A 14,453-nucleotide genomic window follows, 5' to 3' on the forward strand; every position below is an offset into this window, starting at 1 on the left:
CGAGAGTGTCGAATTAATTCTAGATATGGCGCTTCGGACTCACAATCTACGGAATAGCATTGTGATGCCAACACCAAACTTCGCTTACAAATCTCCATAGTGACCTCACTTGTCTTACACATTTGTTTCCGAGATGCGAGAACATTCGTGAAACGAATTTTATTCGGTAAATCTTAAATTAATAGTGCAGTACACCGTCGAGTAAGCCCACTGAAAAACGTAGCGGCGAAACCACTGAAGCGCGCTTACTTGAAGGGGTAAAGAAACGAAATGTTTGCACTTTTATTTCTTTGTTTAGATGCGGTCAAAGTTGTGCCGGCCGCCCAGAAACACTAGCCTGGACTAGTGTTTTTGGGCTGCAGGCAGAAAAGTCGAAAAAACAATTTTAAAACGAAAGAACAGATTTCAATATTGCGTCTGGTTGCGGTCTGTGAAGGTTTGTTGGAGTGCCGTCACGCCATGAGTTCCTAAGAAGCAGCGCCAGTTCGGGGCAGTATGGCTCTCTCGTGGGGTTACTTAGCCCTGGATGTGACTTGGCGGAGGTCGCTCATAAGTTGAGACTGCAAGCGCGAGCTAACTCGTGCTCCTGGCTTTGAGACGTGCATCTCTAGCAAGAGCGCTCGATCGTTCTGCGCAATAACGCTTCAAGGCAGCGACCTCGAACTCTCGTGGGTGTGGCATTGGCTGCAATCTCAGCTCCACAGTGCTTCTGCAACGTGCATTCCACACCATCGAGATCGCCGTTCTTTGCGCACTTTAGGAAGGGGCTTGATCTGAGGATGCGAAGACCTCAGTCAGGCCAACCGTACGCCATTGCTGGGTACTCACGGTTACTTCCACTTACTGATTCCCTCGAGCCACTACTTTTGCGGTGTGAAACTATAAGACGATGAACCGGACGCTTAATGCATATAAAATACCGGCATGACCGCAAATGATGTTATGGGCAAGCTATGTATAGGCCATAGGGCGCACAGTCTCGGATATTACTAAAAGGCGAGATTGTCACGCGTTGACGCCACCAAGAACTATTGACGTCACGGGAGCGATACATAAGGTGCTTCTCGCGGGCCGACTTTGAAGCGAAGGGAACAGAGTTCGTGCTCACGTCATTTCGTTTCCTTTAAAAGGGCCATGAAACGATTTTAGGCAAGATTTTACTGACTGCATATCGTTTATGGGAGCAAAAGAAAACTACATGCGAGATTAGGAAGGCTAAATCCTAATTTTGGGCATGAAATTTTGGCAAATAAAGGCGCATATCTTATACTCTCTCCACCGAACGCTCGCAACGAAGCTGAGTGTATGAATCGGTGGATGAAGAAATGAGTTGTGGAGAAACTTTCTGTATGGGGCGGTAGCTTGCGCCACCTAGCAAACCAAGCAGCACAGAGTTGGCCAGTCATCGGCCAATGGCTGGCAATGGTCCTTGGCCAAGTGGCCAGACAGTGACCAGAGACTGGCCGGTGATGGCCTTTATCTGGCCAATGGCCAATGGCCACTGACCAACAGCTATCGGCCAAGCACTGGCCAATGAATCGCCACTCACTGGCCACTGGCCAAAAGACCATCGCCAGACATTGGCCATTGCTTAGCTAAAATCCGTGCTGCTGGGGAAAGTAACCGCAAAGTCCACAACGTCGAAGTCTTTCCCCCCCCCCCCCCCCCTTTTTTTTTACCGAGCACGAAAGTTTAATTGAGCTGCCGTTTTGATACAAGTATCGCTCACAAACGATGAAATTGTCCATGAATACCCTCAACGGAAATGACCGAGTTTAGTATCCGGCAGCATAAGCCGCAGCGTCAACGAGAGGACGAGAGGTTCGTCTCTAACGTTTTGCGTTCGCAGCCGAAATGTGATCCTACCTACCATTGCGTACGGAGTAATCGCCGCTCCTCTGCGGCCGGCGCCGAACTACTACAGCCTTCGTCGGGCCGGTTCAAGTTTCACTCAGCCGCAATTTATCCGTGGTCTTGGCGTTGACCGCATAAGCGTCGCGGACCAACGAGTCCTACGAGGCAATCGGCGTTCATGGAAACCGCAGTAGGTGACGTCGCTTCGACGTCCTTGCGTCGAAACGTCAACGCAAAAACGTCGTTTCGACGCAACGCGACGCTTGACCGACGCGGCTCCCTCGGTAGGATGGGAGAACTTCCGTTTCCGGTAGAAAGGCCTAGAAATCACGGTCACGCGATTTCAGATGTTGGCGGCCAAGTCCCCGCCGGTCGAGTCGAGGAGAAAAGCAGACGCGAGTTTTTATCTCTCTTAGTGCAAAACCGGAGGCAATAAAACGAAAACGGATTCCCGCTCCGGCTTTTACGAGCACTGACGATTAATTGGGGTTTTGATTCGCAAAGAAGCTGGAAAATCATTTCATGGTCCCGTTACGTTCAGTCTCGGCTCCCTCGTCTCTGCCCTTCCCGTAAACCCACGTCCTTCTGCGCGTTTCCTCGCCATTTATCACGTGACTAAAGAATGTGGGCGGGGCCAACTCGGCGTGACGTCAGCCGCCTAGTGAGGGGCGAACACGTCCACCCGGACTCCCCAGTTTGACGTAACCGGAACATTCCAAGAGGCAGGCTCCAGGCGGCGCGAGTTGTTTTAACGATCGACGTTTTTGTTCCCACTGCCACTTTCGTCGGAGGAGAGCCCGAAGCGGCGATCGACCGGAACCGACTCGTCCCCCTCGCAGAGTCCCGCGGAAAACGCGACGATTTGGCCTCCGGCTAAGCGCGGCCCTTTGCAAGCGGCCAACGTCGAGCAAACCAACTCTCACGGGACGACGACCTGTTGCTCAAAACGAGCCTGACTCGTTTACTGCGCAAGAACGCTACAATTGTTGTCACACTTCCGCAAGAACTAACGCACTTCGATTAGGACAAAAACGGACAATGCAAAGCAATTATGCCGAAATTTCCGGGTCGTTTAACGAATAATTAGATCGGAAGAAACCCTCTTTGTTAAAGGGGTTCGCCTAGAACAAACTCCAGCAGTTTGGCCTGCACAGGAAGGTCGTGCATATGCTCTTGAGTAAGCTGGTGGCTGTGTAGAGGGCTAAAATGAGAAAACTTAATTTTTACCTATTTACGAAGCGTGAAATTAAATCGTTTTCTTCGAGGTGCAAGATGAACCGATTGCGCTAAAAGGAAGCTAAAACGGCTTAAAAAAATAGTTAAGGCTTTTTTTTTCCGGCGTAGTTTTCCCTAGAAAATCTAAATATAACTATCATTTGTCCTCAAAACAACACTAAAAGTGAAAAAATCAAAAAAATATGCCGCCGCTTGCCGCCGCCAAATGTCATTGGTTGGTCGAGCCGTGACGTCATAAATTGAGCAGGAGCGATTCTAATTGCATCAGTCGCTCGACTATCAACTGGATGTCCTCATCTCATTTCCTCTGCGCTTCGCGTAAGCTCCTCGGATTCGCTGAGGTGCCCGCTTTATCGGTAGAAAGGTGCTCGGAACAAACATTTACTGAAGATAAACCTCTCCTGCTTCGACGCTCATTAGTTCCGAGATAGGAAACTAATGAGTGTCGAAGAAGACTTCGTGTCGACGTGAGCCTGTGCTTCATCGGATACGCCTGGAAGTTGCATACACGAAACGATACATTTACTACATTCGGAAGATCGACTCTCCGAGCTGCAGTATATAAGGAATTAGCGACTGCAGACATATACTGAGTGCCCTAACTACTTGTATGAACGACTTGAGTTGCATAAACAGCTCAACTTACCGCCTGGAACAGCCCTCACCATGCAAATCATACTAGGCCCCAGAAAAAAGGAAGACTGCGCTTCAAGAGACAGGCCTCGGCAGGACACTTTAAAACTGCACAAGTACAAATTCTTTTTTTTTTTCTTTTGTGTGTGGTCCTTTATCTTTATCCGTATAATCCCTTGTCTCCCTTTCCCATTCAGAATAGCCAGTAATGAGAAGTCGTCCGGCTAATCTCTTTGACTTCTTTACATTTATCAATAATAAATGAAAAAAAAAAAAATTGGTTGCTCGTCCAACAGTGATTGTCCTCTTCTCCCTCTCTCTCTCTTCGTGAATCTTCCTAGGTTCAGCTGGCATCTTTGGGAAGCATGAATCACCAACTAGCAAAGTTTCGACGACGCACACCGCTGGCTCTATGAACCGTGGAGCATGTGCAAGGATTCTTTCGTGACGTCATCGCTTCCCTTCTCCTTCTACTCCCATCTCCCGCTGCCGCGGAGGCACGTGATTTCAACGAAACTTCAAAGGCGTCTTTTTAGGCAATACGGGCATAAAACAGCTTACATTTTGCGACATTCCTGATGCTTGAAGTCGGATTAAAAAGAATCCAGTTATTTTTAATCAAATCCAGAACCGCTTTAAATCTCGCACTCCCGGTGGTCCATTACACTTCGCCCAAAAGGTCGAGCGAAAATGAGCAAATAAGACTCCCGCTGAGGTGCGAGGGAAAGATAAAACACCTGCATTGATCACTGTACGCTGCTTCGAGACCGCGGAACATACGATGTTCTTAAAACAAAAGTGTTTCGCATTGGAAAAGAGAAGTAAGCTGATGGCGCTTTGATGTCAAAGAAATTTCATTAAGCAGAACTAATTCGATTGTGAATTGCCTTCGATATTTTATGAACGTCGTACCCATATTCCGACGGACTTTCCTCGAATGCGAACACGCATGCAGCTACTGGCTGTTCTTCGGTTTCACGAAGCCATGTCATATCTAACATACGTAAGTACAGTCCCCCGCAATGTGTCCCCGTAATGCGAAGACCCTTTCGCCGATGCAGTTTAGGTGACGGCGATAAGCGTGCTTTGGTTAAAGGCACTTTACTTTAAGAGATAGCAAGGCGCAAATCTTTAATTTCTTTACCCAAGCCACGTGGGCAAGGCCAAAGCGAATCCAGAACAGCCGCCGAAAATGGCCTAGTCAAATGGGTCTTTTGTACTGATGGAGACTGTACGTTAAGCTTGTGATCACCTTGGAAAATGACCGTTAGGGAAATAATATATGATATGAAATGAAGCTCTGTACACAAATAGTGTTGACTCGCAAAAAAAAAAAAAAAGTCTAAGGATTAGTTAGTCAATTCGTTTTTTACCACGCGACATTCCTCAAGGACGCAAACAATACAAAGTATGCGTTAAAACGAATATTTCTTTTTAACTCGCACGAATTTCAAGCAGAGCGGTATTTTCCCAGTTCATCACCCCTGGCGTATTTCGGAGTTCTGCCGATTCAAATGCGCCTTTAGTTTTAAAGCTATACAGGAAGTACAGCGAGCGTGGATATGTTTAACGGCGGCGTCACCCACGCGGTGACGTAGCCTCGTCCACCCCCGTACCTTGTATCCTCCAGTCTCCTTTTACGCACAACCGCCTGAGTCATTCCAAGGACCCCTGCCAAGGTCCACAACCAAGTGGAAAAGCCAAGTACGGCGACCTATGTACGCACCCTCATGCCTTCGGGAAATAGAAGAAACTTTTGTCTACACGCGTCTTTAATCTTTTGCGTAGAAAAGCTATAGGAAAGCACGAAACGTCGAAACGGCGAGCTCTGGTTGGAATGATTAGTGGACCTAAAGCTATAGCTGCCTTTGGGTCTTTGAACCTGGGTCTCCACCGCGTACTCGTCGAACGCTTTATAATGCAGAACACCGGCGTCTGGCGTTTGGCTGCCGCATTCAAATGCGTCTGACGAGAGCAGCGGAGACAAAGGCAGCGAACCTTAGGTCTACCCACTAATCATTCGAACCAGCTGCAGATGACGACCTCTCGTCTCCTTTTCTCCTTGACTTTCTCCGCGCATAGCTGATAGATGTTTCTATTTCAGCTATGACGAAATAAAAACACGATAGCAAAAACTATTCCGCTACGCCGTTTCTACTTAAGCCTAACAGAATGGTTTTTGGTATGCTGTCTCTTTTACAGCATAGAAGAATAGTGGTGCACACAAGTCGCGTCGGTGCGCCGAGGCGGAGCGCGCCGGCCCAAAGGATCCCAGGCGGCGGGTGCGAATCCCGCCCAAAGTATTCGCAATCTGACGGAGGCTTATTGCCCGGAAGGCGCCGTGTAACCGGGATTTCGGTTGCACGTCGAACGATCCCTCGGTGGTCCGAGTTAATCCTCAATCCTTCGGTGAGGCGTTCCAACTGCGCTTCGCTGGTTTGCAACGTTGAACTCCCAAATCAGACCTTTTCTGAACATACCACAAACTTCGCTTACAAACAGGACACAAAAGCTTGAACCAAGCGAGCAGTGGATCATCAAAATTTTGGAGGTCTGTATGGAGCACAGAGCAAGATTTATCCATGATTTCTATCATCAATTGTTTCAGACGCTGCAGAACCACAGCGCATATTTACATCCTACGTTTGGCCTGCTCTGACACACTTTAAGGGGTTACGGAAGCGAAATGACGTGAGCACGACCTCTCTACCCCTCGCTTCAAAGTCGGCCAGCGAGAAGTGTTACGCGTATCGCGCTCGGGACGTCAATAGTTCATGCACGGCCAAGGGCACTTTGCCACTTGGTGGCGTCAACGCGCGACAATCTCGACTAGTAGTAACAACCAGGGACTCTGCGCCCTGTGGCCTGTACATGGCTTTCCCGTAACATCATTCGCGGCCATGCCGGTATTCCATATGCAACGAGCGTTCGGTTCACCGTGTTAGTTTGACAACGCAGAAAGGAGGGAACCAGTAAGTAGAAATAACCGTCAGTACCCAGCAATGGCGACACCTGTAAGCTATGTATATATTCGCGGTGAGGAGCTCGCTAGGGGCATTTCTGCTTTCCTCACTATGGTTAGTGCACGCTGTGATGTCTTAATTTTCATAATGCACAGAATCTCGGCATTGCACGTGCTTGCACCGGCAAAGGAAGTTTATGTATCCTCACTCTGGGCCGTAAAAAAAATCCACCAGGCGATCCAAACTTCTCGCCATGAATCAGGTGTTCACTGGGTGCCATATATTCGCATCCATGAGAGGGAGGGAAGGGGGGGTGGGGAGAGTGGTATGATTGGCCTGGCAGAGGTCTTCGCATCCTCAGATCCAGCTCCTACCTAACGTCTGCAAAGATCTCGATGGAATGCACGTTGCGTAAGCACTGTGCACGCTTTAACACATACAACGTAGTGAACGCGCCAGTGTTCTCCGTCAAGCCATAGCCAGGACTACGCAACTCCACGGGCGAGCGATACTGCCGCGAGCTGGCGCTGCTTCTTAGGAACTCATGCGGTGGCGGCATATGGTTGAGAGGTTTTCTTGACTTCTATGCCGGCAGCCCAGAAACACTAGCCTAGACTAGTGTTTCTGGGCTGCCGGAAGAGAAGTCAAGAAAACCAATTTTAAAAACAAATGAACAGATTTCAAAATTGCGTCTGGTGGCGGTCCGTGAAGCTCCTTTGGAATGCCGTCACGTCATGAGTTCTTCAGAAGCAGCGCCAGTTCGCGGCAGTATGGCTCTCTCGTGGAGTTACCTAGTCCTTAATGTGACTTGGCGGAGGACGCTATAAGCTGGGACTGCAGCCAAAGCTACAAGCGCCCGCGCTCCTGGCTTTGAGACGTGCATTTCTGGCGCGAGCGCTCGATCCATCTGTGGAATAACGCTTCAAAGTAGCGACCTCGAGCTCTCGTGGCTGTGGCTCTGGCTTAGAGTGCCTTCATACACACGCGCGCTTTTGCTTGAGTGGTGACATCTCAGCCATTTTTCCGCCCAATCGTTTGTTTATGCATTTTGAAGTGCGTGCAATCCGGTGACACTCAGCTCGAGCGCTTAGCTTTGGCTAATGCATAGACGCCATTTTACCGCCCTAGTCACGCACCGGGAGCGTGAGAGCGTCACGCGCTGGCACATGCAGGGCAACAATGGATGTCTTCACCCTGAGACAGACAGACATGTAGGCACCCTAGTCTGGCTAAAGTCTCAGCTCCACAGTGCTTCTGCAAAGTGCGTTATTCCACACCACCAGGATCGCCGTTCTTTGCGCACTTTAGGAAGGAGCTGGCATGATCTGAGGATGCGAAGACCCCTGTCAGGTTAACCATACGCCATTGCTTTGTACTGACGGTTACTTCTACTTACTGGTTCTCTCGAGACACTATTTCTGCGGCGGGAAACTAAGACGACGAACCGAACGCTCGATGCATATAAAATACCGCCATGGCCGCAAATGACGTTACGGACAAGATATGCATAGGGCATAGGGCGTAACAGTCCTGGGATATTACTACTAGGCGAGATAGTCAAGCGCTGATGCAAACAAGTGGCAAGTCTCTCAATTACGGCACCCTTGACCGTGCAAGAACTACGTGACGAGCGCGATACGCATTGCGCTTCTTGCTGGCCGACTTTGAAGCGAGGAGTAGAGAGGTCACGCTCACGTCGTTTCGTTTCAGGGATATTGAACGAAACAATTTAGTGTCCCTAAGAAGTGGCGCACGTTAGTTCAACGAGCCAGGAGCCGCCGGTGTGCGCGAGCACACGCAACCACACTGAGGCCATAGTCCCGCACTAGTCCCGCATTTGCTCTTAAGATGAGAGTGAAATGCATAGTCTTTGGGCTAAAAAAGAATAAATACAGGACTTTCATCTTCACAAGTGAAAGCGACGTGCTTGTTAGACCAACTATTCGCTTACCTTTTACGCCAGACACCACTGTGGAGAAGAAAAGCCCGTCTTTATTTTCCTTTTCTCTGGAGCAAACACATTTCACTGTCATCTTAAACGTGAATGGGGCACTATGAGGTCACTTTCGTTGCCTGTGCTCGCGCACACCGGCGGCTGCTGCCTCGTGGAAAGATCGTGAGCCGCTTATTATACACATTGACATTTTCGGTTCAGCATCCCATACCAACTTGAGCGACGAACAGCAACATCCGACGCCGATTAACCTCAGGCACTAGCAGCATGCCCGCGAAGGCATCTGGCAGGGCTGCAATCACTCGCGCTTCCTTCACGATCACTGAGAGCCTGCAGGACTGCCGAAGATACCACCCCGCGCACGCTGCACGTGCTCAGCTCGGACGGATGTTGCTGCTTGTCGCTCAAGTGGGACTACCGGGACTGCCAGGATGAGGACAACGGGGCGTCTCTTTCGGGTGTTGGGCTTCCAACACCCGTGCGTTGCCTTCTTATCCTTATTTGGCCGCACGCTGGAAGCTCCCGAGATGCCGAAGTGGCCTCGAAGGTGAAGCTCCCGCCGTACGACCTCCCTGCCGCTCTCATGCTGCCAGTGAGCACAGGGCATAACCGCGCCAACTCGAAGACAACGCAGCTCGTGAGCCCGTCGGGAGAACGCGAGGAAAAGGACACGCACCTCTGAGCACAGACACGATCCTCCGTAGCCGCATCGCCCTCTCCCGAGCATCCCGGCGCATAGTGCACGCGCACTCACGCGCGCGCACGTGCACGTGAGGAAACCAAGTCACGCTTTGACGCGCACGTATATCCTCGCTCCCGCGAGAGCACGCTCTTCCTTGCACACCACAAAACGCACCGTCGACAGAGAAAGCAAAAAGCGCACTACGCCAGCTCCGAAACGTCGGGAACGACTCGCACAAGACACTCGCCCACCGCAAACACCTCTTTCTTCAAAAACGGCCCGACCGCGTGACGAGAACCACGTGATTGCGTCGTGACCACGTGACCAGCGCATCACGTGGCCAGCCCGCAAAACGAGTTTCTTTGCTCGGTTTGCGTTTGTTTTGATGGCGGACGGCATTACCTAAACACTCGTCCAGCCCAGGCGGACCGGATTTCTCCTCTCAATGCACAAGGCCGGCGCACCTTACGCGTTGTCATGTGGGCTATGTGGCTGTATTTTATTAGGTTATCTCGTCATTTACTTTTTCGCTCAACCCTCGCCCGAAGAGAGAGTGCTCGGGGTGTGTTCCGCTGGTAGCCCAGGTCGTCGGAGAAAGCGCGTGCTCTTATCGAAACGGCTTCGGGCAGAGAACAGAGGCACGCGCAAGCTGCGCCAAGTCGTGACACGCCTATTTTATGGATATCTTTGAACTTGGGTCGTGCGCCGCTCCACAGGGGCGTGTTTTCGTGCCTTCGGTTTGCCGTAGTGTCGTATTCATTACTTTCACGAGCTCTTTTTTAATGTGTAGCCATCAGCTATAGCCTAACGTGCCCCGTTTAGGATCTATAAATCATTCAATTACTTGGTCTGAGGCGAGCTGTCATTATCTGTTTAGCGGAACCTGCATTATACACGCTACACCAACTACGCACCATTTCATCGTGACTTGAAAAACAGCGAATGCTACTGTCCCAGTGGGCCAATCAGCGGGTTAGAGCCAAGCACGTGACGAGTCGATGGAGTGCTCTCTTCCTGCAGAGCGTTGACGCGTGATTCTCTACGTCGCTCTGATTGGCTGAAGCAGGGCCGTAGCGTTCGATCTTTGCCGAGTTACGGCGAAACGAAGCATAGCAGTCTGATCATTTTGTGTCGTTCCGTAGTCGACGTATAAAACGTTGCATTGCAGACGATCACGCTCGTCTAATATATGACTCGATAAGCTTATATACATCATAAACGCTGGACGAGGAAGTAGAATGCCATTGGCGAGCTGCTTAAAAAACTGTACGATGAATAATTTCGATATATAAACGCGGTAAGCAGCAGTACGTGAGTGGATTATGAAAGCCCGAACCCCGCTAATCTGAAAAGGAAGCAATGCAGAGGTGCTGTGCCGATGTCTAGACCGCACAATATGCGCCTCGATGCTCTAGAGCAGTTGCCGGAATTGTGAATACACACTATGTGATACAGCTCGTGCGAATTCCTTTACCCGTATACTACACTTCAGCATAGTTAGGAAACTTTACCGTATAATTCGGTGCCATTTGATAAAAACATTCAACCAGAAAGAAAAAAAGGCAAAACAGCGCGGGAAAAGGCGAAGGACAGCAGGGACAAAGCGCGCACACAAGACGCTGGCGTTTTTTGCCTCCCTACAAAAAAGATGTACCGCAACAGCTGAACTTAAAGGGAAGCTGAAGCGGTTTTGAATTTAATAAAACAAATACTTGAATCTTTTTAATCCGATTCCAAGCATCACGACTATCACAAAAAGTAGGCTATTTCATGCCCGTATTACCTAAAAACACGCCATCGCAGCTGCGTTGAAACCACGCCCCTTCGCCGTAGCGGGAGAGGGCAGTTAAAGGAGAAGGGAAAACATGGCGTCACGAAAGGTTCCTCGCGCGTGCTTCTCAACTCGCGGAGCCAGCCTTGTGCGTCCTCGGTACTGAGGTAGTGAGTGATTCATTCTTCTGAAAGATGCCAGCTGAACCTAAAAAGATACACGGAGAGAGAGAGAGAGAAAGAAAAGAAGACAAATACACTGCTGGGTTAGCAACGATTTACGAAGAATCTTCTTCAACACCCATCATATCTCGTAAATAATGAGAGTCCAAGAAGGAGAGCTTTATCTTCAGAGAATAGTTGCTAGTTCAGCAGTGTGTTAGTTCCGAGCACCTTCCTACCGAAGAAGCGGGCACCTCAGCGAATCCGAGGAGCGCACGGGAAGCGGAGACGAAACGAGGTAAGGATTGCCAGCTGATCGTTCTGCGAAAGGTGCAATTAGAATCGCACCTGGTAGTTTTAGGACGTGACGGCTCGACCAACCAATGACGTACGGCGGAGGCGAGGGGCTGCATGTTTTTCGATTCTTTTTTCCCCCTTTTAGCGTTGTTTAGAGAAGAAATTAGTGATATTTGGGTTCTCCAGTGAAAACTACGGGAGCAAAAAGCTTTATCTCATTCAGAAAACAAAAGTCATTTCAGCTTCCGCTTAATACCTCGCGGCATTTTATGCTACACAGAGTCCTTTTTGCGTCTCCTTCGTGCGTTCATTTCGTCTGTATTTCATCATTTTTGCTTATGTCCGCCCGAAACTACAAAGTATCGCGCACATCACACAACGCACCGAACGGATTGTCCGTCAACCAGCGCTTGAACTCCCGGTCGGCCGCTGTGTAAAGTGCAGCTGGCTTCCTGACGCCAATGGGACCAGCGCTCTCGTCTTGCACCTTGCCCCTCCCTTCACACCTTGATGGGCCCGCCGTCGTCACTCTCGCTCCAAGCGAGAGTCCGCATGGTACGTTTTATCCCGCTTTGCTGGCGCTGAGCGCACCCTGAGGAAAGTCCCCACTCCAAGAGCAATCGGCGATTGCAGGTCCTCTTGAGGCTACGTCCCACACTCGAACACAGAAGCGCTAAGAGCTGTCCCCGTATGAAACGTCATGCATTTGAAACGGGGATGAAGCGTGTTCGTGCTAACCGTGTCGCTCGCTGTACGCGCGCACACGATGGATTACAAACGTACAAAAGCGATGTAGCTCCTAGGAATGGCCCCCTTTCTAAGACAATGCAGCGGCCGTTTAGATGGCGGTAGCCCGGATGGAGCCACATATGACGGGTGCGGGACGATCTGAAAACGGTCCGGGCTATAAAGCCATGCCATTCCCGAAACGCCGCCACGCTCGCCGTAAAACGGAAACAAAACCGCGCGTGCGAGGCAATAACAACGACGAGAGTGGGGGCTGAGCGAAGCCTATGCCCGCAATCTTTACGCACGCGGAAGAGAAAGCGTGGAATAGCCCCGCAGGCACTTTCAACCTTAACACCTCACGCCGTTTCTTCGAAAGCGGTTTGAAGCGCTTTGTCGGGGAAATTATACTTCCAAAATCTAAAAGCAGTAGCTTTTTTTTTTTTTTTTTTAAACGTCGACGATTTGCGTTTTTCTTCTTCTTCTTACTTAGTCCTGACGAGTGCTATGACGTTAAAGACGTGCGTAGGAAGCGAAGAAATCGAAATACGTCGCAGCTGAGAGATGGCGATCGAAGCAATATCGAACAAGCTGCGCTTGTTTACCCACTGCAAAACAGGAATAGCTACCATTCGCGCGGCAATATCATCTCGTTCTGCTTCTCATTCTCTTTTTTTTTTATTTTGCTATACAGAGGTTAAGATAGGAAACGAGCTAGTGCCAGGTGACAGCACGTGTGGCGGGAACGTATGGCAGCCATATTGCGGTATCATATAACGGAAGACAATGATCACCCAGTGGAAGCGCGTAATTCGACGTCTCCCGAAACCTTCCCCGCAATAATCGGTGACTCAAAGAAATGAAGCCGAAAGTGACATCGTTCTATAACAGTCTGTGACTCCACGAGTTCTTGCTTTTGTAGGCCACTTTATAATTATTTCCCCATGTAAGATCCTTAATCCTTATCCTTATTATTATTACTATTAGAACTACTATTATTATTATTATTATGTAAATTGCTCCAATATGCGGATGACACAGTGTTGATTTAAAAAAATCTTGATTATCCTGTAGCAATTGCTTTACTCCAAAAGGACAATAGTCAACTTCAAGACTGGCTTAAGACAAATTGTCTTACGATAAATGCGTCTAAAACTCAGCTTGTCCATCCTATATATATGCATACCTCTCTTTGTACATCTTGTAACTGTTGTCCCATATCTTATGTAGATCAAGTTAAATATATAGGAATTCAATGTGAAAGTGCTTTGTCGTGGAATTCCCATCAGTCAAAACTTTGTAAACGACTGAGAAATGTATCTTGTGTACTGTATAATACAAGGTCTTTAATACCATATTCAACGAAAAAGACAATAGCTCACGCCAGGCACGTAGCCAGGATTTTGTTTCGGAGAGGGGGGAGGGGGGGGGGGGCACCCATGACAAAATGCTGTATGAGGGGGAGGGGGGAGAGGGAGGTCCCAGCAAAATGGAAGATTTCGGGGGGGGGGGGGGGGAGGGGGGGGGGCCGGCCCCATGGGCTACCCTCCCCCCCCCCCCCTAACTACGTGCCTGGCTCACGCTTTAGCATACAGAGTTTTGCGTTACGGAATAACTATTTTTGGTCACAGCCCAGGACGATGGGGTCAAAAAATTGACTCAGTCTTAAAATGAATATTTAAAAACATTGTTTATGGTTCCATATCGCAAACTGAAGAAGATACCATAGCAGTCTTGGGCTTGCCATTGTTCCACTCTTTATTGGTTCATACCGTTGTATTGAAACACTTCCGGTGTGATAATTTCAAAGTACCCCATGTCGTGTCTAGATCCCTTCGGCACACCGAGCGCTATGAAATGCCTTTTGTTGTTACAAAATACGGAAAAAGAATTTGGAATTTCTATGTTCCTTATATACTTAATAGCCTACCGGACGATGTTTACACTGTGAACTTACTAAAAAAAACTGAAGCAAGTGCTCCGATGTAAAAGTGCAACTTTTTGACAGTGATGTGTATGTGCATGTGTTTGTGTGACCATCATCGTTTATATTGTGATGTATGTTGAGCTTGGAACTTTACGTGTGTGGGGACGCTTTTTTATCACAAACTGTGGTGTCTTGTCCAACAAGAATTTTGTCTGGCTTTGACAGACCCGCCTCACTATCAAGTGAACT

At 49.1% G+C, this 14,453-nt stretch overlaps 1 protein-coding gene across 3 annotated transcripts in view; it reads right to left on the reverse strand.

Moving 5' to 3' along the window:
- The window catches only part of LOC8052388 (rho GTPase-activating protein 7), a 208,015-nt gene that overhangs the window by 89,133 nt on the left and 104,429 nt on the right, over nt 1-14,453 (reverse strand). Inside the window, exon 1 of one of the 3 annotated variants that reach the window (XM_042290020.1) lies at nt 9,317-9,574. The exons of the other annotated variants lie outside the window; for them this stretch is intronic. Coding sequence (XP_042145954.1) covers nt 9,317-9,377 — 61 coding nt within the window. The 5' untranslated portion in view covers nt 9,378-9,574. Of the gene's footprint in view, nt 1-9,316; nt 9,575-14,453 lie in introns of those variants that run through there. 3 annotated transcript variants of the gene reach the window in all.

Source organism: Ixodes scapularis, unplaced genomic scaffold (genome assembly GCF_016920785.2).
Source record: "Ixodes scapularis isolate PalLabHiFi unplaced genomic scaffold, ASM1692078v2 PGA_scaffold13__105_contigs__length_92229423, whole genome shotgun sequence".
Lineage (NCBI taxonomy): Eukaryota > Metazoa > Arthropoda > Arachnida > Ixodida > Ixodidae > Ixodes > Ixodes scapularis.